The sequence below is a fragment of the Crotalus tigris genome, unplaced genomic scaffold, assembly GCF_016545835.1.
Source record: "Crotalus tigris isolate CLP2741 ecotype Arizona unplaced genomic scaffold, ASM1654583v1 scf7180000018163.1057043, whole genome shotgun sequence".
NCBI lineage: Eukaryota > Metazoa > Chordata > Lepidosauria > Squamata > Viperidae > Crotalus > Crotalus tigris.
In genome coordinates this window covers 30,900-54,207 of record NW_024096856.1, presented here as the reverse complement: position 1 = coordinate 54,207, position 23,308 = coordinate 30,900, and the positions used below count along the sequence as shown (strand labels likewise).

Sequence of the window (23,308 nt, the reverse complement as noted above, 5' to 3'; positions counted from 1 at the left end):
CTTTTTGGTCTAGCAACAATTGGCTTCTTATTTACTTATTTTCATAATTTCTGTTGCACCCAAACCCACACACTCTTGGCGGCTTGCATAAGGATATTAATCTTCTTAAACATCTTAAAAACATTCAATTAAAAACAAGCAGCACATAACTGACTGCTCTAGCCTATATAAAGATTGAATAAGCACATGTCTATATCTTGAGTGGTAATATCAAATGGGTAAAGGGCAATTAGAGACTGTTGGTCCTTGAATCTGTGCCCCTTTCATATCCTGAAGGGAAGGGGCGTTGTCTTACCTGAACACCTTTTCTCAGCACGGAGATGGAGAATCCACCAATGGGTTTAGACTGTATTCCTGCCCAATCAGATCAAGTCAGCCAAAGTTGCCACGCCCGTCTTTCCCAGTCTTTGATGCGAGCATAGCCATTGACTGATAGCAAGATGTTGTGGCTCATAAACTAAAAAACTATCCTTAGGCCTACATGACCTACAAGGGTGGGAGTGGATTCACCATCTCCGTGCTGAGAAAAGGCGTTCAGGTAAGACAACGCCCCTTCTCCAGCACTGGAGATGGAGAATCCACCAATGGGACATACCAAAGCCTACTGTCCCTGAGAGTGGGTAGTAGACTGGTCTGGTGTGGCACTTTGATGTAAAACGTGTTGGAGAACTTTCCTACCGAAGGAGGCCTCAGCCGAGGCAAACCTATCAATTTTGTAGTGTTGTATGAAAGGAGATTGTGAAGTCCATGTAGCCATCCTGCAGACGTCCTCAATGGACGCCTGGGTGGCCCATGCCGTAGAAGTGGCCGTACTCCTTGTAGAGTGGGCTGTGACCCGTCATGGGACTGGCAAAGACTCAGCCTGATATGCCTCAGCTATGCATGCCCTGATCCACCTGCCAATCGTGGAAGAAGACGGCTTCCATCCCCTGGAGGAAGAATGGAAGGATACAAAGAGGGCTTCCGATTTGCAGAATGTCACTGTCCGTGACATATAGTACCTAAGTGCCCTGTGGATATCCAGGCTATGCAATTGCTGTTCCAGCGCATGCGATGGGTTGGGGCAGAAATCCGGCAGCACTATTTCCTGGGACCTATGGAACAGAGAGTTAATCTTTGGGATGAAAGTAGGGTCAAGTCGGAGGGCCACCCTATCCTGGTGAAAAATGCACAAGTCATCCCTTGTAGAAAGTGCTGCCAATTCTGAAATACGGCGTGCCGACGTGATTGCCACTAGGAATGCCACCTTGTGGGACAGGTAGCGGATGTCGCACGTCCTCAGGGGCTCAAAGGGAGGTTTGGTAAGAGCCCTAAGGACCCGTGGTAGGTCCCATGAAGGGTACCTGTGTACCGTAGGAGGCCTGTAATTAGAAGCCCCTTTAAGGAAAGAGCGAATTAATGGATGATGTCACAAGGACCCCACCGAGTCACAGGTGAGGACTGTGGAAAGAGCAGCAACCTGTCTTCGCAACGTGTTTGTGGCCAGGCCCTTCTTTAGGCCCTGTAACAGATAGTCCAGAATATGTGGAACAGTGAGTCCCACAAGTGATAAGTGATGCTCAGAGCACCATGATTGGAAACTCTTCCACGTGGCCTCATATATCCGTATATCTGGGAGGCCTGGATGACAATAATGACCCCTGGCGAGCAAAGCTCTTGCGTTAAGAGCGAACGCTCAAGTGCCAGACGGCTAACTGGAGCCATTGGGGGTCCGGATGAAGGATGGTCCCTTGACTGAGAGAGACCCGTTCCGGAGGAATCTGCCAAGGGTCTACTAGGGAGAGATTCATCAGATCTGCAAACCAATGCCTCCTTGGCCAATAAGGTCCACTAGGAGTATCTCCGCTTGCTCCCGAAGAAGCTTGCGGATTACCACCGGAAGAAGAGGTAGAGGAGGGAATGCATAAAGCAGTCCCTGAGGCCATGGGTTCCAAAGAGCATCCATCTGCTTTGCCCCTGGAGACGGGAACCAGAAGAAGAACTGAGCCAGCTGAGCGTTGCTCAGGGATGCAAAGAGGCCCACAAGTGGAAGGCCGAACTGGTGACAGATCTCTCTGAAGAGTCTCAGGTGAAGGTGCCACTCCAAGTGATCCACTGTGGCTCTGCTCAGAAAGTCAGCTTGGGTGTTCGCCTCCCCTGAAATATAATCAATCCTGATGGAGGCCAGATTTTGTTCTGCCCAAGAACCCAGTAAGAGCGACTAGGTCAGTAAGGCCCAAGATTTGGTGCCCCCTTGGCGGTTCACATGAGCCTTGGTGGCCACGTTGTCTATGAGGACCAGTACGTGATGCCCCTTCACCAGACTGCAGAAGTGACACAGGACTAGATGTATGACCCTTAGTTCTAGCCAATTTATGTTGTGGTGCAGGTCTGAGCGAGACCAGTGGCCCTGAGCCCACTGCATATGCAGATGTGCTCCCCAGCCAAACAGGCTGGCGTCTGTGATTATTACTATCCGATCTGGTTCCCTGAAACATAACCTTCTGAGCATGGCGGTTGATCACCACCACATGAGAGAACACACTACCCGTGGTGGGAGACTTGTCCATCATAGGGAGGCACTGAGGTTCTGTCTCTGAAAAGGGAGCATGAGCCACTGTAGTTCCCTGGAGTGAAGCCTGGACCAGGGGACAATTGCTATGGTTGAAATCATCTTGCCTAAAAGTTGAGAAAGACCGCCCAATGTTACTGACCGACCCCCATGTAATTTTTGGATGGACTTTCTTATGCTGTTTCGGTGTTCCTGTGACAAGTACACCGGCACTCCACTGTGTCTATAATGGCCCCGAGGTACAACAGTCTGATTGTGGGGACCAAGTGACTGGAGAATTTATGGAGAACCCATGGTCTTGGATAGTGTTATCACCAGTTTGAGGTCCATGGTCCATCCTTGAGGACTGGATGGACGATGACTGGATTAATATGTCGTCCAAGTAACATTGGACTCTGACTGGTATCATTTGTAAATGAGCTGCCAGTACCACCAGGATCTTGGTAAAGACCCTGGGAGCCGAAGAGAGGCCAAATGGGAGTGCCCTGTATTGGAAATGGTGCCCCTTGTATGCAAACCTTAGAAACCGGTGGTGGGCAAGAGAGATGGGGATGTGAAGATATGCTTCTGTAAGGTCGATAGACGTGAGAAAGTCCCCTTTTCTCATGCTTCCCAAGATGGAACAGAATGTTTGCATTTTGAATTTGCGGTAAGCCAGATGAAAATTCAGACCTTTGAGATCTAAAATGGCTTTCCATCCATCCTGAAGCCTTCGGGATGACAAAGAGGATAGAATAAAATCCCTGACCTCTCTGGTCCACCGGAACCGATTCTATGGCCCGTATGCTTAACAGATGTTGAACGGCCTCCCTCATTAGTCTCTTTTTTGTTCGGTTCCATGGGTAGGGGCAAGAAAGAAAATGAGCTGGGGGGTTGGAAATGAATTCTAGGGACAGACCGTGATGTACGGTGTTTAGTACCCACACGTCTGTGGTGGTGGCTTCCCACTGGTGGGCGAACAGGGAGAGTCTGCCCCCTATGGGAAGAATCACCAGAGAGTCACCTGGATCGGCGGAAAGATCGGCCGTTCCCGCGAAAGGGCCGCTTGCACTGAGATTGCTGTCTAGGCCTGTCTGCCTGTCTGTCAGGTTGTCTCTCCTGTCTGTCCTGTCTGGCCGGAAAGGAATGCATAGGTTGGGAGTAACTATACCTAGCTCCTGCACGAAATGACTGTTGCCTTTGGTAATAATTTTGCCGTCTGTCTGGTTTCTTAATGAGGTGATTAAGGCCCTTGCGCTTATCCTTGTTCTCAGTTAAGTAAGGATTTAACGCATCCCCAAACAATTTACCCCCTTGATATGGAGCAGCCAAAAGATGCCATTTAGACTTGGCATCTGCCTGCCAGTGCTTCAACCACAGCATCCGGTGACCAGCTACGTTAGACGCCATAGCTCTGGAAGAAAATCTGGCAGCCTGGAGGGTGGCATCAGATGTGTACTCTGTGGCAGCCACCAGTTTGCTAAGATCCTGATGTGTACAGATATCCTCCACTGGTTCACGGGCCTGAAGTTGCCTGAGCCAGCAGAGAGTGGATCTATTGAAAAAGGATGCTGAGGTGGCGGCCCTAACAGCCCATGCAGCCGCCTGATGTGTTCTACGATAAGTGAGTTCGCACTTACAGTCCTCTGCTTTGATGGCTTCCGAGACATCCCCGGGAATGGCAGTGGGAGATACTAGCAGCCCGAATGGCTCATCCACTTCTAGTGCCTCCTCCAGATCCTTAGCCACATTATATAACTTTTTATCAGTATTACCTGGAAGAGGAAAGGAGGCGGGAGATGTCCATTGTTTCCTTATCACAGTCAAGAACATGGAGGGACAAGGGATGTGGTGCTGAGCAGTCACCGGTTTGATGAAATTTGGATCCGTCTCCGCTTCTGGGGAAACGGTGGTTGTAGATGTGGAAGGCTCAGGGCCTAGGTGGGCTGTGGATGTGACCTTGCAGAGCAAGGTGACAAAGAAAGCAGGGTTGAAGAGACCACTGAATGAGGGGGCTTCTGGGGTAGGATCCTCCTCCTCAGACATTGGAATCCCCTGTTCGGTGTCGTGTGCCTGAAGAGAAGAACCCTCAGAGCAGGTGGACCCAGACGGGGAAGATGGGGAATAATAGGTCTGAGGGACCAAGTGGTATGTAGTAGGAGGAGGGACAGTCCCTGATCCAGAAGCTTGCGCCCTGGCATCAAGAGCGCGATCTACTGCTTGTGCTATCAATACGGCGAGACAGTCCTCCGTAGGGAGGAGAATGGGCTCGTTTGGTCGGAGCCCGGCTGCAGTAGGAGTGAATGTTGCCTCTGGGCTTCCGTGAGGAGCCTGTGAAGCCGTGGTTTGGGAAACCGGCAGAACTCTGCCACTTCCACTCTGCGCTGGGGAATGGAATTAATCCCCCGTTGACCATATGCCCAGGGGGGAAGTTGGGGGACCTAAAGGTAGGTCCAAGGCCAACTCCTCTGCTTGGGAGGCCTCTGTCCTGGCCCTCTTCTGCGCCTTGGAAAACTCTTTTTCCAGAGCTTGGTGTCTCCGGCTGGCCTGCTTTTCTGACCTCTTTGAAGCCTTGGTGGTAGTTTTGTCCTTGCTTTTAGCTGCAGGCTTATCTGCGCTCACCAGGCCAGTAGGATTAGGATTCAAAGGAGTTACTGAGGATGGTAGAGTGCCCTTTGTAGTTGACATAGACTCCTCCATTCTCTGATACTGCAGGGACATGAGAGGGGGCCCCTGAGATGCAGAGAGAATTAAACACTGGATAAGGACAGGTGCACTAATGGGGATACCTGGAATCCAGGTAAGTCAGCAGCGTGGATAAGAACAGATGCACGATAGGGGATGACTGGAACCCAGCTATATCTGTGCACAGATAAGAACAGACGTACGATGGGGGACGCCTGGAATCCGGAAAGGGCTTTTGTGGGTAAGAACAGGCGCACGATGGGGTACACCTGGAACCCAAGGAAAACTTGTTATTGAATTAGAAATTTCAAATCCAATGAGTCAGTGCTAGCAGGACAGGGCCAGGAGACAACAAGTATGCAAAAAGCTAATAAAGGTGATGAACCAAGGAATGAGTCTGGGTTGTTGTGGATTCTCTATAACAACAACCTACTAGATCTTAATATTAAACAATTGTAGTGAAATCCAATTAGAGCTCAAGAACGAGCACCAAGGATTGTCGGGATTTAATGGCAACTTTGGCTGACTTGATCTGATTGGGCAGGAATACAGTCTAAACCCATTGGTGGATTCTCCATCTTCAGTGCTGGAGAAGCAATAGTTCCCAAGCCCATTACAAAGGCTGAGCAGACTTCATTTGCAGTGTTCCCAGGTAACATGGATGCAAGTGTCAATATTAGTACTCTGATAGTGTAATGTATTGGCAACAATTGTAGCACCTCAATAGGGGTTTAGCATTGTTGAAATTTCAGCACTTATCAGTTGCACTTTCTGGGTAGTCTTCAGAAGCAAGAAAATCCCCAACCATCTCATGAAAAACAAAGTGATCCATCAGACATCTGAGATAGATCATCTTAATCTGCCCACCTTTTTTATGCAAGTCCATAGAAGTTAATATCAGGATAGCATAAATCAGGGGTCCCCAACCTATGGTCCGCAGCCCAGGACTGGGCTGCGGGCTCATGGCCAGCAGGATGTGGAAATAGTTGGCCGATGCGTGCACGCATGGGGGTGCATTCCTCCCCACTTGCACTAGCGGCCCCATTTGTGCATGTATGCAGGACACGAACAGGGATGCTACGGGTGCCTGCAATGTTTGCACATGTACCACTAGCTGCCATAGGGGGGTGCTTGGCTGTTCGTGCATGTACACAATGCCAGTGCATGCACAAATGGGGCTGTTAGTGCTGCACCAGTGTGCGTGGCCCTGTGTGCGTGCGCACTACATGCTCACCAATTTTAAAGCGGCTCTCCTTCCCTCCGGTCCTCGAGCCCAGAAAGGTTGGAAACCTCTGACATAAATAGACAAAGCGGCCTTATATTGAAGCAGGAACACTGCTATAATCTAAGAGAAATCAGATCTCTAATCAATCTGTGTGGTTTTTTTCTACTGAAATACATTTTTAAATTTGTGTATACAAATAATATATACTATACAACAGAGGCCTTTTCTTAATCCCAAAATGTAATTACATAACCTTTCTGCCATTAGAGGTGACTGCTATGTAAATGGCATTTCATGTTGCTCCAAGCAGGGTGTTATTCCCCATATCGACTGGCTATTTTCTTTGGTCAGTATTTTCCATATTATTAGAAATAGAGAGAGACTAACTAATGGGACAACTATCACAATAAGCATCACTGAAACATAGTCTAAACAAAGATAATCAAATATATAGCAACACAAGGCACTGGTACTGTAGCATAGCCTATGGCTTCAACATCTTAAAGTCAACTGCTCCTTTCTGTTTACAATAGTTTGAAATAATATATCCTATAGGTCAGAGGTCCCCCACCTTTTGGGCATCAGGGACTAGTTCCACAGAGAAAGGTTTTTCCATGGACCGGAGTGTGTGTGGTTTTGTGTGCTGCCTGCATCCAACGGATGGAGCTTTGCTTGTTTGTGCGGACCAGTTGCTGACATGCTGTAGCTCAGTACCAGTCCACGGACAGGGGGTTGGAGACCCCTGCAACAGGTTAATCTGTACAATGCAAATAATAGGAAGATCCCAGGCGCAAGAGCAGGGGATTAATGGAAATGAACTGATTTTATAAAGTGCATAATAAGTGATATGTCAATTGCAATGCATCTCTGTCTATGCTAATTATTATGGGATCAGGAAGCAATTACAATTAATGTCAGAATAACAGTTTGCTTATCAAATATCAATAGTTTCTCAGAAGGTCTGCCAACTGAACAAATCCATTTATATTCCATATAAAATTAAAGCATTTTGTTTTGAGCCAAAAAAACCCAGAAAAATTAATGTATTTTCACTTGCCCCCAAACATGATTCAACTGTAAATTATAATTGTTCTAAAAAGAGAAGCAATTGTATTTAGAAGCCAATGATCACAATTATTTTATACCTTAGTTCTGATCTCCAATTGGCTCCAGTTTACTTCTGTTTCCTTTCCAAGATTAAAAACATAACTAAAAGCTTTTAATTAATTTTAAAAATCAAAACTTTAAAATAAAATTATTTAAAATAAAAGCATTGTAAAAATCAAAATGCCAGTCCAAATACATATTGCTAATGAGCAAGAAATCAGAGTTACCATCCATTTTTCCTGTTCAGATGAAACAAAGGCTAAATTTTTTCTTAATGCTCCATTTATAGGGGATATGATTTACTTATTTTTAAAATCTGCATACCGCTGAATCTTTACAACTCATCAAAAGACAAAATATAATAAGAACTATTATAATACTTAATTTAAAAGAAGACATCCAAGCAGTGTCAATCTTAAATATTCCCTGAAAACAGGAAAATAGGGTCTTCAAAATCTTCTGCAAGGTCAACATGAGGCGTCAACCTAGTTATTAGAGAAAGGATATTTCATAATATAGACTCAATGGAAAAAATGAGCCTTGTAGCTCATTTTTTCCACTTCATCTCAAAGATAGAAATAAATAAAATTGGACATGCCTATTCTGTTCACCTTTTCTTTTCTGAAGTTCAAAAACGGAATGAAGAAATTATGGTAAATCATCACCTTACTGCAAAAACCTGATGTAGCTTCCCCATCCTCTTTGTTTTTCAGGGCAAAAGGCAGGAGTAGTAGTAGAAAGAAAATGGATTTAAAATACTGTATAATAGTACTACTGAGTGTGTTGACCAGTAAACTTTCCGGACTGGCATTTTGAAATGATGGCAATGTTGCATTTTGTTAAGTCATGTTGAGTTTTTTTCAGGAGACAAGATGGACTAAAATATAACATATTTTACAAACACATTTAGGCAACATTGATGATGATGATGATGATAGAATGCGTTTTGACACAATACAAAGGCTACCTGTGCTTCTGGCATAAACTTTCTGGAAGGAAATGAGAAGACACAACAGTTGCAAACAATCACATCAGTGACTTAGTTTACTGGGGGGGGGGGGAAAGCAATAACAGGATTTTCCTCCCCTAAGTTATCAAACAACTTGGCAGTCTCAAATTTAGATTAAAAACTTTTCAATTAATCTGAAGCAATTTGGGAAGAACTACAAAGATCACTTTGGAAAAACTATGCAGTGATTGTTATATAAAAAAAGTGAAAATACAGGCTTTAAGCCCAAGAAACAAGGAAAACATTAAAAGAAATTCAGACAGGCTTTGGCCTAACTCACTGGGATACAAGAGGAAAAAAGGGAAAATGCAGCTGACCTTTCAAGATTCTGTTTACCTTAGTTTATATCACTAGAGTTCCAGTCAAACTTGTAGAATTAGTTTCCTGGTTTGGTTTACATCAAAAACTGACACAACAGGACTAAGACCAAAAGGATCATCTCATTGTGCCTAAAGAAATGTGGTATAACTGGTTTATGGTACAAGCTTAAATTGCACAACTTTAGCACTACGATTTGTGAAAACTTTGGTGCACTTTCATAATCTGTCTGTTGCAATATCAGAGAACAGAGTACTTTTACTGGATATAAGAAAATACAAAAAAATTTTTTTTTTTGATAGCAGGATAAGTTCCTTAAAGGATGTTTCCTCAGTAATGTGATTTTCTATGAGCACTGTCATTGCAAAGATCAAGAGAAGGACTAGCAATAAAAAAAAATGCAGTCAGTTGGAGCTTTGTGTAGTTCAGCAATGGAGAAAAAGGCCTGCTTCACTTCTTCTCAATGGGATATGAAACTGTAGCCTAAAATATCTGGAGATCAACCAATTAGGCAAGATTCACCTAAATTGTGACTCTGTATGTAGAATGAAGGGGTTCCATTAGAACTCAATGATCTTGATCCAGACAATAAAAGGAAGAAGAAGAAGAAGAAGAAGAGGAGGAGGAGGAGGCGGAGGGGAGGGGGGAAGGGGAAGGGGAGGGGGAAGGGGGAGGGGAGGGGGAGGGGAGGAGAGGAGGAGGAAGAAGAGGAGAAGAAGAAGAAGAAGAAGAAGGAGGAGGAGGTGGAGGAGGAGGAGGAGGAGGAAGAAGAAGAAGAGGAAGAAGAGGAAGAGGAAGGAAGAGGAGAAGGAGGAGGAGGAGGAGGAGAAGAAGAAGGAGGAGGAGGAGGAGGAGGAGAGGAAGAAGAAGAAGCAGCAACAAGGAACAAGCAACAAGCAACAGCAGCTAGTTTGGAAGAAATGATTCAAGTTCACTGAAATCCAATGAGCCATGCTAAATTAATGAAAAGGGTCTACAATTTGTAAAACTGCTAGGTTCAGGCTTTTTCTATAAAAGAATAATCCTCCCTCTTTGCAAATGAACATTGTTGTCATCACTTTTTTTTTTTTTACCCTGGTAACACCATTTGAAACGTTGACCCATATCTACTATGTAACCTCTTACTTAGAGGTACTTCAGATTCCAGAATCTCAAAGCTCATCCATGATTTGGGAGCAAAAGTGTCCAGGGGATGAAGAGGGTACCATGCTTGGTAGAATAGAGTTATCTTGTCATCTCTCAAACAGAACAATCTAGTAAAACCCACATTGATACAAAAGTGGTGTTGGGTTTATGCACATGACCGTAATTTTTGCAGTGACAATATACCAAGTATGGTTTCCTCTTCCCCTGGACACTTTTGCTCCCAAATCATGGATGAGTTTTGAGATTCTGAAATCTGAAGTACGTATAAGTAAGAGGTTACATGGTAGGTATAGGTCAGAGTTTCAAGTGGTGTGTCCAGGGGGTTGAAGAGGATATCATACTGCAAAAATTGTGGCCATGTGCATAAACCCAACATAACACCACTTTGGTATCAATGTGGGTTTTTACTAAACTGTTCTGCTTGGCTTGAGAGATGACAAGATAACTCTATGAGAAATAAGTAAATATTCCAGCTAATTATGCCCAAGCACTGTGTCTTATTCACCTCAAAAGATGATGGACCTAGTATGTGTAAAAATATACATTAAAGCAATTTAAGCATCCAATGTGTAGCTATTGTACCATATGGCAATCTCAAAATCAGATATTTCTCAGCTATTAAATTTCCTAATAAAAGATCTGAAACAATCCTCACTTTTTCAATACATTCAAAATCTCTTAGAGCAGTCTTTTAATTTTGCCATAAATCTTTCCCCTGGCCACAAACATTTCTTTGCTACTTTCTCCTTTACTGAAATTTAAAGCAACGTCTTACATTAAGTAATTCAGGAATAGACAATCACAGCAATATAGAGGAGAAATAAAAAAATGTTAATGTAACAGAGGTCCCTATTACATGAAACTTATTTTATTCAAATGTTTGCGGTATCATTGATTATGGATGCACTATTTCTTAAATGCTGGCAAACCCATGATTTGCAACAAAAATGCATCTTGCTAGGGCATCTCTCGTGGTTTTAATTTAAATAATATCTTTCTTCAAATGCATATAATGCAAGTCTCCAAGCATAACTTGTTTTTATTTGCTCTGATTATTGGGAAAACAAAATAATTTCAACAGTTCTTTCCAACACAATGTTCCACAATTATTTAAAATAGGCTAAACTCACCAACAAGCTTCAGTTATAAAATCCATACAATATTTGGAGATCATCTCACTAAGGAAAATAGAGATAAAATGGTAGGATTTCTAGATAATATATCTCTATTTCCATTAATAAAGATCCATTTTTAACAAAAATGTCATTCCGCTTACCAAAAAATGTAGTCCTTTTCCACCGAAAGCTACTGAACTGTATCCAGAAGAAAGCTGCAAATAAAACTTCCTGTAAGTCTATTCAAATAATGGTTTAAATCATATTTCAGTTTCGTTTCCTGTGAGCCTATTTGGGTAACAGCCAATTCTGAAGGCAGTTTTCATGAACAAAAGAACAACTTTCCCAAGAGCTTCTCTAAGTCCAGACCTAGGTTTATATGGGTACTAGTGTATTTTAACTATAAAATAATATTGGCTGAAAAGCAGAATATAAAACAGGGCTACTAGCCTTCAAAACTCTGGACTGCATCAATTAAGAGTCTTCTTTATTTAATGCCATTTAACTGTTTCATGCATTTTTACAGTCCAGTCAGGTAATCTTAGAATAGAGAAGTCAATAAAAAAATAAAATAGGAAGAGGTTTTGGATACTCTAGTCCAGGGGTAGGCAATCTTGACTCTTTTATGACTCGTGGACTTCAACTCCCAGAATTCCTGACTCAGGCATTCTGGGAGTTGAAGTCCACGAGTCATAAAAGAGCCAAGGTTGCCTAGCCCTGCTCTAGTCAACTGACTTCCAACAGTTAGCAGAGGAACAGATCACTTATTGGACAAAACATGTGTGGCTGTCACCTATTTCCATATATATTAGTTATAACATCAAGTCTGTCTTGTCAAATGTTGCTTTTTTTGCTATTATACTTCTTGAGATAAAAAAAATCCACCAACTAAAGCAGGCATGTCAAACTCGTAACATCACGTGACATATCGAGACTTTTTTTCCATTGCCATCATCCGGCCTGTGGGCCGGCAGTTTGACATGCCTGAACTAAAGGATATGTATCAGCAAAATCTGACACACATGAGATATATTAAAGTATAAGAATTTTTATTGATTGAAAATAAGCTATATCTCACTCTCAGGAAAGTCTATTTACTCATTTATCTTTACATTTCAAATAATGGTAGACCCTGGAGTAAACACCAGAACTGCTTTCAAAACATAAAGCATTTGTCTAAACTCTAAACTCATCAATTAAAGCAAGCAATCATGAATTAAAATCCTTAAATTGACTAAGATTAATTAACTGAACAAAGTTTCTTTCAGGTTTAATGAAAAGGCTAAGAAAGCACAGCAATGGTTACTGCTTATTCAAGCAAATAACTTGATTAATTTCTTTTATTGCTTTAACTGTGGTCCCATAGACAATTTGTGGCTCAAACAGTTATAATTCACTGAATTAGCTGATTTGAGCAAATCAGGAGAAAGAAGTTGTCAATGTAAAATGCTTTAAATAATAGCTTTCTTAAGAGGTTTGAAGGAAGTTAGCTCAAAGAAGGAAATATTAAAAAGGCAGAAAAATATATTTTTCCTCAAAAGGACTTTTTAAAACCAAACCTGGCCCCAAATCTATCTCTCTGCCCCAAGCAAGACTTTAGGCCCATACAAATGCAAATGTAAAACCATCAGAAAGTTGAAGCCAGAGCAATCAAGAAGACAAAAGAGAAGATCTGCATACCCCACCCAAACTCTAGGAGTCAGCCCCATCACCTGGGAAGCAGGATATGATAATAGAATTAAACCACAGATATCAAGGCCTAGACAAACACTCAGAAACAGCCTCAAGGTTCATGCCACAGGAACAGGAAACTATTCCAAACAAAAGGCTAGGGGGGGTATAAAACCTACTGCCCATGTGCTCAATCTCGCTCTGTTCTCTCTCCTCTGCACTTTCCTGAAGAACCATCTTTCTGCAATAAACTGTAACCTTCTTCCCAAAGCAGTCACCATGTTTGCTTATTTATTCCCGGCTTGGATGAACCAGGATGAAGACTTTACTTCTAACAATTTGGTGATCCAGATGGGACTCCAAGCTAACCTCTCCAATGGACTGAGACTGGTAAGCCCCATCTTGCTGGCAGCAGACCTCCTTGTGTCTGTGGATGGGTTTCCCAGGCCTTGCCCATGTGGAGCTAGGGTAGTAAAGGGAGTTTTGAGATTTTGAGTTCAAGGGCTGCTTTGGGAAGAAGATGAAGGTGAGTACCTCTAAATTTTAAGTTTAAAGCCCAGGAGAACAAAGAAAACGTGAAACGTGTGTATTTCTGTTTGTGTGAGGGAGAAGATCTTTTTTTTCCCAATCACAGTTGGATTTTGCTGCTTCTGGTCTTTCCTAGCTGCAGAAAGGATCTGTTTAATTGGCAGAACCTGGAAAGCATGGGGGTTGGCCAGAGCACAGAACCTTTTGTTAGGGAAAAGGGAGAGACTGTGTGAATGAAATGGAATGAGTGAATGAAAGAATTGGATTTGGGCAACCAGCTGGTAAGGCCCTGTAAGCAAAGCAAAGTTAGAAAATTAAGCCTCAAGAAGGGAGCGACCACCTACCTCCGAGAGCAAGTGGAGGTGCCCACGGACATTAGAGGTGTCCGTAAACGGTGGGGTAAAGCCGGCCGGTCAAAGAGTAGCCCGTACCTTCTGAGGGAAACTGGAAGGTCTCTGCAGACCCCTTTTTGGTCTGAAAACGTGGAGGATCCCTTGGAGGAGCCCACGAACTCTGAGAGGGATCCAGAGAAGCTCCATGAGTCCCCTTTTTTCGGACTCACAAAATCGTGATAGTAGGAAGAAGTCTCACAAGGAGACTTCTGACGGATCGTGCCCTTTGGTGGTAGGGAAATCCCATTATAGAAACATGGGAAGTTCTAATTCAAGGGCGGAAGTAGGTTTCCCGGTTGAGAGCTTGCTCGTGGCCTGGGACAGGAACCAGTTACCTGTCCAGGCCGGAATGGAAAAGAGGTAGGTAAAGAAACTATATGGGGGGAAAAGAAAAAAAAATACAGACTTTGCTTAGGGCCTTGCTGGGAAACCAATTTGGCTAAATAAAGGTACTTAAAAGGGAAAATAAGAAATAGTGATTCTTTCTCTCTCTCTCTCTCTCTTCTCTATGCAACCACATGGTATGTTTAAAATGTGTGCCTTCCCTAACTTGAGTTATCTGAAATTTATGGTGGGAATGACTAGGATGTGTAAAACTAAGATTTCTGTTCTCTTGTCTTTGTGTATATATGTTTGTCAAAGTCTGTGCGTGAGAGGTAAATGTGACTGTTAACTGTTTCAAATCCAAAGGAAAAAGAATTTTAAATTCTGCTAGAAATTCTGCTTAAAATAAGCCACAAAAAGGAAATACCTCACTCTGTTTGTCTGGCCAACAAACAGAGTGAAGAAAAAAAAAGTGTTTGTTTGTTTGTTTTCCTCTTTCTCTCTGTGTACGCTCAAGAATAGCCTTAAGTTACCAGGAGGGATTGTTTTAAGTTTATCTGTTGGAAAAGTTTCACTTGCATTTACTGTATGTGTTTTATCTATCTTTTTCCTGAAAAATGTGTGTCTATCTACAAGAGCCTTTTGAAGCTCAAGTCTGCTTGTGTGGGGAAATAATTTTCCTAAGTTACTTTTCATATCCTATCATTTATTGTTGAAGCTACTATGAAACTTTTCTTATCCCAAATATAAAAGCATTTCTCGATCTCTAAAATGATGAGGTCTATTTTAGAATAAATGTTCTCCTACCCTTGGCAAGTTGCACATATTAAAATATTAGGCTTTTAAAATTATTTGGAGTTTTCAGCATTCTCAAGCTGCCTAGCATTTTTTTTTCCTTCCAAGTTGCAAGTTCTTGTCCTTAATATGTTGCAAATGGTCAAGTTCAAAGGTGAAACATTTCATTTTGTTGTTCCCCATTTGTCTATGTTTAATAACTGCAGTATTAATGCCCTTTTCAAACTGCCTGCAAGCTACCCCCCCCTCCAATTCTTTTCCTGTCCTTTGTTCTCCATACCTTTTGTCTGCCTCTCCTGGTAGAGTCCACCCAGAAAGGGGGGGGAGACCTTGTTCTTGTATCTTTCAGCCCTGCAATCCTCTCCCAAACCTTTGGAAGCAGAACACACAGACCCAGATGCTGCCTCCATCCATTTGAACCATGGAATTGGGTTTTGGATCCAGCCATCCACTAAAAAGCCACCATGCAATCTGAGTGGAAAATCTTCCCAAGTCCTACCATTCCCCAGATGCCTGTGAGAGCTGCAGAAGGAAGGATTCCTGGTGCCATGTGAAGCCTCAGAAGAGAAAATTAGACTGTGGGGGGAGGGTGGAAACTCATTGTAAACTTTTCTTTCTTGCCCCATTTGTATTGTAACAAGCCAGTTGAATGTATTAATGGAGAGATGGCATTTAGGAATAGGTGGCAGAACAAGTACTGAACACCTTGGATTTATCCAGAATGTTTGTATTGACTATTTTGTAAAAATCCACACACACGCACCATTCAGAATCATACTTGAGTCTATCCCCTCCACCTACCTTTAGTAAAGTTCCCCAGGCTGATTTTTGCTCTATTGCACCAAAGCTTTGTGGGACCAACTTCCAACAGATTCCAAGGGGGAGGGAACTAGGCCCCCTCAGGTGATTTGCAATTCATATGCCCTGACTAAGGAAGCAACAGGAAAAATCCCAAACTTCAGCCCTGAATATCTTGCACTGTTGGGCTCAGATTGGGATCCCTAGAGCTCATTATGTGCAATTTAAAGAAAATTTAATAGCCTGGCATATTGGACATTACAAACCTGGATGCACTGAATTAAGAGCTAAGGCAGGAAACAACCCTTGAAATTGGGCAGCCAGTGGTCATGTACTAAGGAAAACCATGGCTGTGAAGAATTTTGGGGGGTATGCAAACCTGACTGGAAGCTAAAGGTGATATCCAACATTTGAAAATGATTGGCACAGAATATTGGACACTATAACTTTCTTTTCCATCTAACAAAATTTTGCCCTGACTTTTAGAACTTTATGGATGCAAGCTCCCCTTTTGGGAGCCACTAAAGGGATCTTTTTCTGCTGCCTCCATTAATGTCTTATTAGTTTTTTTTGCTTAACAATTTAAAAGCTTGTCTACCAAGGCTCCCTGACCAGATCAATTTTAATGTTGTGCCAATAAGTGTGTCATAAATTTACACACTTAAGGCATAAAGCGGGGATTGAAGGAAGTTAGCTCAAAGAAGGAAATATTAAAAAGGCAGAAAAATATATTTTTCCTCAAAAGGACTTTTTAAAACCAAACCTGGCCCCAAATCTATCTCTCTGCCCCAAGCAAGACTTTAGGCCCATACAAATGCAAATGTAAAACCATCAGAAAGTTGAAGCCAGAGCAATCAAGAAGACAAAAGAGAAGATCTGCATACCCCACCCAAACTCTAGGAGTCAGCCCCATCACCTGGGAAGCAGGATATGATAATAGAATTAAACCACAGATATCAAGGCCTAGACAAACACTCAGAAACAGCCTCAAGGTTCATGCCACAGGAACAGGAAACTATTCCAAACAAAAGGCTAGGGGGGGTATAAAACCTACTGCCCATGTGCTCAATCTCGCTCTGTTCTCTCTCCTCTGCACTTTCCTGAAGAACCATCTTTCTGCAATAAACTGTAACCTTCTTCCCAAAGCAGTCACCATGTTTGCTTATTTATTCCCGGCTTGGATGAACCAGGATGAAGACTTTACTTCTAACAGGTTATAGATGAAAATTTTCAAATTGTTCACATACATCAGCAGAATCTGAGGAGAAAAAAAGCTGTATGTTATAGGTGGTTATCTACACTGGCTAAATTAAGTCAATGTTTGGCTACAGATGAATTTATAAGTTAGCATTTTAATTTTAATTCCTTTGTTAAAAACGGGAAACTATTTTTTTCATGTTCCCATATACTTCACTGCCACCAAACTTTTAGCATATTTGGTGCGTGGGGAAAGAGGGAGGAAGAAAGGACAAGCATTAATTATATACCAGAAGCAGAATGAGAATGAAAATTGGAGAAATTCACTTCTATTTTCAAAACTGCAAGCTCAATAAAATTAAGAGCAAGTAAATATATATAAGCATAAATGTTTATTTTATCCTTTTTAGCCAAGAATAGGTTATGTACCTTTAGTTTTTTTATTAATGATTTGTTCCACAATTATAGCTTTTTGTTTGCTTTTTAAAATGAATATATAACAGTCCAGTGAACAATGAAACTCTAATGCCAGATTAGGTGTAAATATAGGATCGCAAATAATGCAGCTATATTTGTTATATAACAAATCCTGAAAAGATACCCTATTTAAGAGGAATTTCTACTGTTCTTTTCCCATCTCACACACCTTATTCTCTAGCCCAGTGGTTCTCAACCTTTCTAATGCCATGACCCTATAATACAGCTCCCCATGTTGTGGTGACCCCAGAGGCGTGGCCGCTGAGTGGGTGTGGCCACCAAGTGGGTGTGGCTGCCGAGTGGGTGTGGCCACCAAGTGGGTGTGGCTACCGGGTGGGCGTGGCTACCGGGTGGGCGTGGCCGCCAAGTGGCCGCCACGAGTCCCATCGCCACAGCAGATGCACAGCTGCCCTTCCTCTTCCTTGACACAATCTTTCGCCCACCCCAGTGACTCCCTCCCCTTTCTGGGGTCCAGGCATACCCTCCGGAGCCCCGGTGTTTACCGACTGCAGGAAGCGCAGGGTGCCCACGTAATCCTGCTCGGTTGAGGACACAGAGGCGAAGACGCAGCTGGCGGTCCATATCCTTTGCCGGTTCCAAAGGGAGAGCACTGGTGCTGGGGGCCACTGCCCCCGCCGCCGCTGCCACCGACGTCTCAGATACCGACTGCACTTCCATGGCTCCTGCCTGCCTCAGCTTCCAGATCATCCCGACCCCACTTTCCTCACTCCGTGGCTGGCTTTAGGCGCCCTCCATCCCCGAGGCGCATGCCAAACGCACCACAAGGATCGAGTCTCTCGAGCTCGACCTACCAGCAGGAGCGCCGCGCTGGGACATGGTGAGGAGGCGGTGTCGGCGGCTAGGAGCAGAGCACAAACAGCGCTGAATGGAGAGAAGTGTTTCTCTCCATTCAGCGCTGTTTGCGCTCTGCTCCTCATAGCTGCCGCCGCCTCACCATGTCCCAGCGTGGCGCTCCTGCTGGTAGGTTGAGCTCGAGAGACTCGATCCTTGTGGTGCGTTTGGCGTGCGCCTCGGGGATGGAGGGCACCTAAAGCCGAGCGGGGAGTGGAGCGCGCACCAGCAGGAGCGCCGCGCTGGGACATGGCGAGGAGGCGGCATCGGTGGCTACGAGGAGCAGAGTGCAAACAGCCCTGAATGGACAGAAGCGAGTGGTGAGTGGAGCGCACGAAGGGACTTGACCAGGGCAGCGGGCAGAGGGGAGGGTCGGCTCCGGAGGCGGAGGTGGCACTCAGAAGTGAGGGAGGGGGTGGTGGCGAGACGAGCCCAAAACAGTAGTCTGGAGAGCTCAGCAGGCGACGAGGGGAGAGGCCGGAACAAAGAGAGAAGCAGCTGGGCAGCAGGGAAAATGAGGGGATTTCTACGATACGATGCAAAAAAAAAAAACAAACCTTGCCTTGGCACAATGGGAAATAGTGAGAAATTGATGCACAAAAGTAATTTGGGGCTCATGTTGCTTTGCGATCCTTGACGCTTAGAGAGATAAGTATGCAAGGATTTTTGATTCATTTTTTTATCTTTAACAAAACGAACTACAAACTTAAACTCCACTGAAATAATTAGAGAGTACCTGTATACGCCGGAAAATACAGTACATATATTTCTCTGCCAAGCAGAGGAAGCTCAGCGGCAGGCCATAGAGGAAACTTACTGTTTTTAGTTGTTTTCTCTCTTGCTTTCCGCTGCTTGCTCTCTCTCGCTTGTCCTCTGCATTGCTTTCCTCCACGTGCTCCGAAACCGAACCTTCGTAACTTTAAATAGAAAAAAGCTGCGCATGCGCAAGGAGGAGGGAGGCAGGAACGGCACTTTCTATATAGCCAAATAAGGAAGTAGAACAGTTAGAAAAGGGAAAAAAATGGCGGACAGCGGGGTTTGGCGACCCCCGTGAAATGGTCGATCGACCCCAAATGGGGTCGCGACCCATAGGTTGAGAACCGCTGCTCTAGCCTATCAGAAAGAAAATGCAGTACATTTTAAGAAATTTGTTTTCACCTTGCACTTTATCTTTAAAACATAGCAGCTTCCTCAAAGAGACTGTGTTGTTTTTCCCTTATTTGTGCCCAGTTCTCCTGAATTGAGTAAAGGGAATATTTTCGTTATTATTTCAGAAATATGTCCAGAGACAAAAAAGAAAAAAAAAAGCCATGACAGAGTAGACGAGGGAGGTGCTTTTATCACTAAGTTACAGTGAAAATATATCCCTGAGTGGAAGCTGAGATTAATATGCCTCTTTTAGAACTCATTGAAGTCATGCTCCAATAATCTTAATCAGAAATATAGCGGATGTGAAAAAGAAGTAGCTCCTGACAAAAGGAACATACACACCCGCACACCCACACCCAGACACATCACATTTGAACTGTAAGAAAATTAACACAAAGCTTTTTATTTGCAACAGATAGCTTTATGGAACAGGGTATTGCTCCATTCCAAATAGAACCTAGCCATTTTCACCATCCTAGTCCAGAGACAGTTCACACATCTGTTTCCTCAGCAGTCGTGCCAACTTGAAAGATGGAAACAATGTCTTTATGTTCCTATCTAAACTGTTTCATTTAAAATGAAGAATTTTTCAGCTGGAACAAGAGACATAAAAACTGGGCCCTTTCTTGCGACACAATAGGAAAATGCAAGATTTCCCAGAAATGGTGTGTGGAATCAATCTCTGTTTTTAGAGACCATCCTGATGTGACTTGGAGAACATCTTTTCCCCGCTCCTGTGAAACTTCAGAATTTGGAACACAGACTTTTGAGATGGAGGATATCAGATAACCCACACATGATATACTAAAGGCCATCAAACAGGTAAGGTAGTTGGGAATATTTTTATGACCTCAGGCAACCTGAGGACATGCAGTTCAGCAGAGACTTAGAAGGATTATTTTCCCTACCAAATTGCCACCCAACATTAGTAAATCTCTTTCAATACCATGGCAAGGTTAAATTAGGCAAGAGGGCTCCTTCAGCCTCTGCCTAATGTAATGGCCTAATCTGCATAGGAAGTTGAAAGTCTGTCAAAAGGAATAGAGGATTTCTAGGTTCAAAGGCAAATATCTTTGCTTCCTGCCAAAATGGCAACCTGATAACAAAGGAGGGGAAAATACTTTCATGTGTGTGAGAGGGATGAGAGGGGAGGAAAGAGGAAGTAGGATGGTTAGAGGAGAAGGGGAGGGGAAGAGAGGGGAGGGGAGGGGAGAAGAAGGGGAGGAAGAGAAAGAGGAGGGAAGTAGGGAAGGTTTAGAGAGGGTGGACGCAGCCTGGGGGGAATGGGCAGGCGGTACCAATGGTTAATTGTATTTTGTATGAATAAATGGAAAATAAAAACTTTTTAATAATAAAGGAGGGGGAAATACTTTGCAATATGTTATTTGCACTACTTAAAAAGTAATTTTTCTCTGGCTGCTACACCACAGATCGGAGGAGGAAAGGCAGATTGAATATAATGGGGAAATGCACAGAAAATGTTGTGTGCTTTGGCATTCCCAGGATCTCACTGCTTTTATCACGATTACAAGAGCAGGGTCATGCTGTCACACAGCAAGCTATGTCCTTTTGGGGCATGTGTACAGCATCCTATCACAGTCAGAAAAGGATTGGGATTTGCATGGTGACATTGTGATACTGCTTTCATCTGAGCATCCCCAGTTCTTCCCATGGCTGCTGCTGGCTGGTATATATAGGTTGGTGCATTAGCATTACCTGAACGTTTTGCTAGTTCAACTCAGGATTATACTGTAAATTATTCTTCCAGGCAAAAATGAAGACATACATTCTTTTACACTTCAGTATGAAACGTATGTCAAATGACAGAGGCTCAATTATCATAATTTTAGTTAATGCTTTAGTTAATGCTGAAGGGAGATGTGTAAAATAGCACTATTATAACAGTAGCATTATATATCTATGCTCTTTTATAATGAGATATAACCATATGGATCAGTTTTAGACAAGTGGTCTTCATTCAGCAATCATTTGAAATTATAGTAGTATTGAATGAATGGCACTTATGCCATATCCCAAACTTAATGGCTGTTGCAGAGTCCCAGAAGTCACCTGATCAAAATTTGGATGCTTGGCAGTCTGCCCACGCTTACAACTGGAGGGTTACTGCCAACATAGACCCCCACCTACCTACCTCTTTCTCCCTGTCTGCCTTTTGACCCCCTTGCACTGTGTAACTCCTGCTGTCCTGCATTCCCTATGCCCAGCTGGCCTTCACTGTCTCCTTGTTCCTGCTGCTGATGAGGTATGTCCACCTTGCCATTTACAAGGAAGCTGCTGAATATATGAGCTTACTTCTGAAGGCTGCAGATGGTTATTTGCTTGCAGGATCAGGGGATGAAAGCCTCATATGGCCAGCAGCTGTCTTGTGAAGGGTCAGGCTGGGCATACCTGGGGAAGAGCAGGAGCACGAAAAGGATGATGGTTAACTGGCGTGGCAGAGTGTAGGATGGTGAGTAGAGTTGGGCTGGAACTTCACACCATGCTGCTGTTCTGAACTGAGCCCCAGAATTCCTGGATAGCTGGGCTTTGTACAATCCCCAGGGCTGTTGCTGCTTCACATTACACTGCAGTTCAGCAGCTGCTTGCTATCTCACAAGCCAGGGTACAAGCAACCTAAAGGGCAGAAGTGTATGTGGGGGGGGGGGAAGAACTGAGACTTAGGGACCAATTCAGTAGATCCTCAGTTAACAATGGCAACAGTAGATGCCAAGATTCCAATTGCCAAGCAACGCGGTCACATTGAGTTTTACAACTACATTGGCAAAGGAAATTCTGGCCCCAATTGCGTTTGTAGCTTGAGGACTACCTGTATTAAGACTCTGTGTATGGTAGAAATGAACAAGTGTGATCTGACCAATGTTGTTGTTGTTGTTAATTGCGAAGTCGTGTCCGACCCATCGCGACCTCATGGACAACATTCCTCCAGGTCTTCCTGTCCTCTACCATCTTCTGGAGTCCATTTAAATTCACACCTACTGCTTCAGTGACTCCATCCAGCCATCTCATTCTCTGTCGTCCCCTTCTTCTATTGCCCTCAATCTTGCCCAGCATTAGGCTCTTCTCCAGTGAATCCTTCCTTCTCATTAGGTGGCCAAAGTACTTGAGTTTCAACTTCAGGATCTGGCCTTCTAAAGAGCAGTCGGGGTTGATCTATTCTAGGACCGACCGGTTTGAACGCCTTGCAGTCCAAGGGACTCGCAGGAGTCTTCTCCAGCACCACAGTTCAAAGGCCTCAATTCTTTTGCGCTCAGCCTTTCTTATGGTCCAACTTTCACAGCCATACATTGCAACTGGGAAAACCATGGCCTGGACTATGCGTACGTTTGTTGGCAGGGTGATGTCTCTGCTTTTTAGAATGCTGTCTAGATTTGCCATAGCTTTCCTCCCCAGGAGCAAGCGTCTTTTAATTTCTTGGCTGCAGTCCCATCTGAGGTGATCTTGGAGCCCAGAAAAATAAAATCTGTCACTACCTCCATTTCTTCCCCATCTATTTGCCAAGAATTGAGAGGGTCGGATGCCATGATTTTGGTTTTCTTAATGTTGAGTTTCAAGCCAACTTTTGCACTCTCCTTCTTCACCCGCATCAAGAGGCTCTTTAGTTCCTCTTCACTTTCTGACATTAGAGTGGTATCATCTGCATATCTTAGGTTGTTGATATTTCTCCCGGCAATCTTAATTCCAACTTTTGATTCATCTAGCCCTGCCTTTCTCATGATGTGCTCTGCATATAAGTTAAATAGGCAGGGCGACAGTATACAGCCTTGCCGGACTCCTTTTCCAATTTTGAACCAATCAGTGGTTCCGTGTTCGGTTCTCACTGTTGCTTCTTGACTCGCATATAGGTTTCTCAAGAGACAAATGAGATGGTCTGGTACTCCCATCTCTTTAAGAACTTGCCACAATTTGTTGTGATCCACACAATCAAAGGCTTTTGCATAGTCAATGAAGCAGAAGTAGATGTTTTTCTGG

General features: G+C 43.6%; 1 protein-coding gene across 2 annotated transcripts in view; it reads right to left on the bottom strand.

Moving 5' to 3' along the window:
- Window positions 1–11,198, bottom strand: part of LOC120310304 (zinc finger MYND domain-containing protein 11-like) — a 103,314-nt gene extending 92,116 nt beyond the window's left edge. For both annotated transcript variants that reach the window (XM_039348583.1, XM_039348586.1), the window contains exon 1: window positions 11,151–11,198. In XM_039348583.1, the coding sequence (XP_039204517.1) occupies window positions 11,151–11,194 (44 nt within the window). In that variant the 5' untranslated portion in view covers window positions 11,195–11,198. The remainder of the gene's footprint in view (window positions 1–11,150) is intronic.
- Between the last annotated feature and the right edge of the window lie 12,110 nt (window positions 11,199–23,308).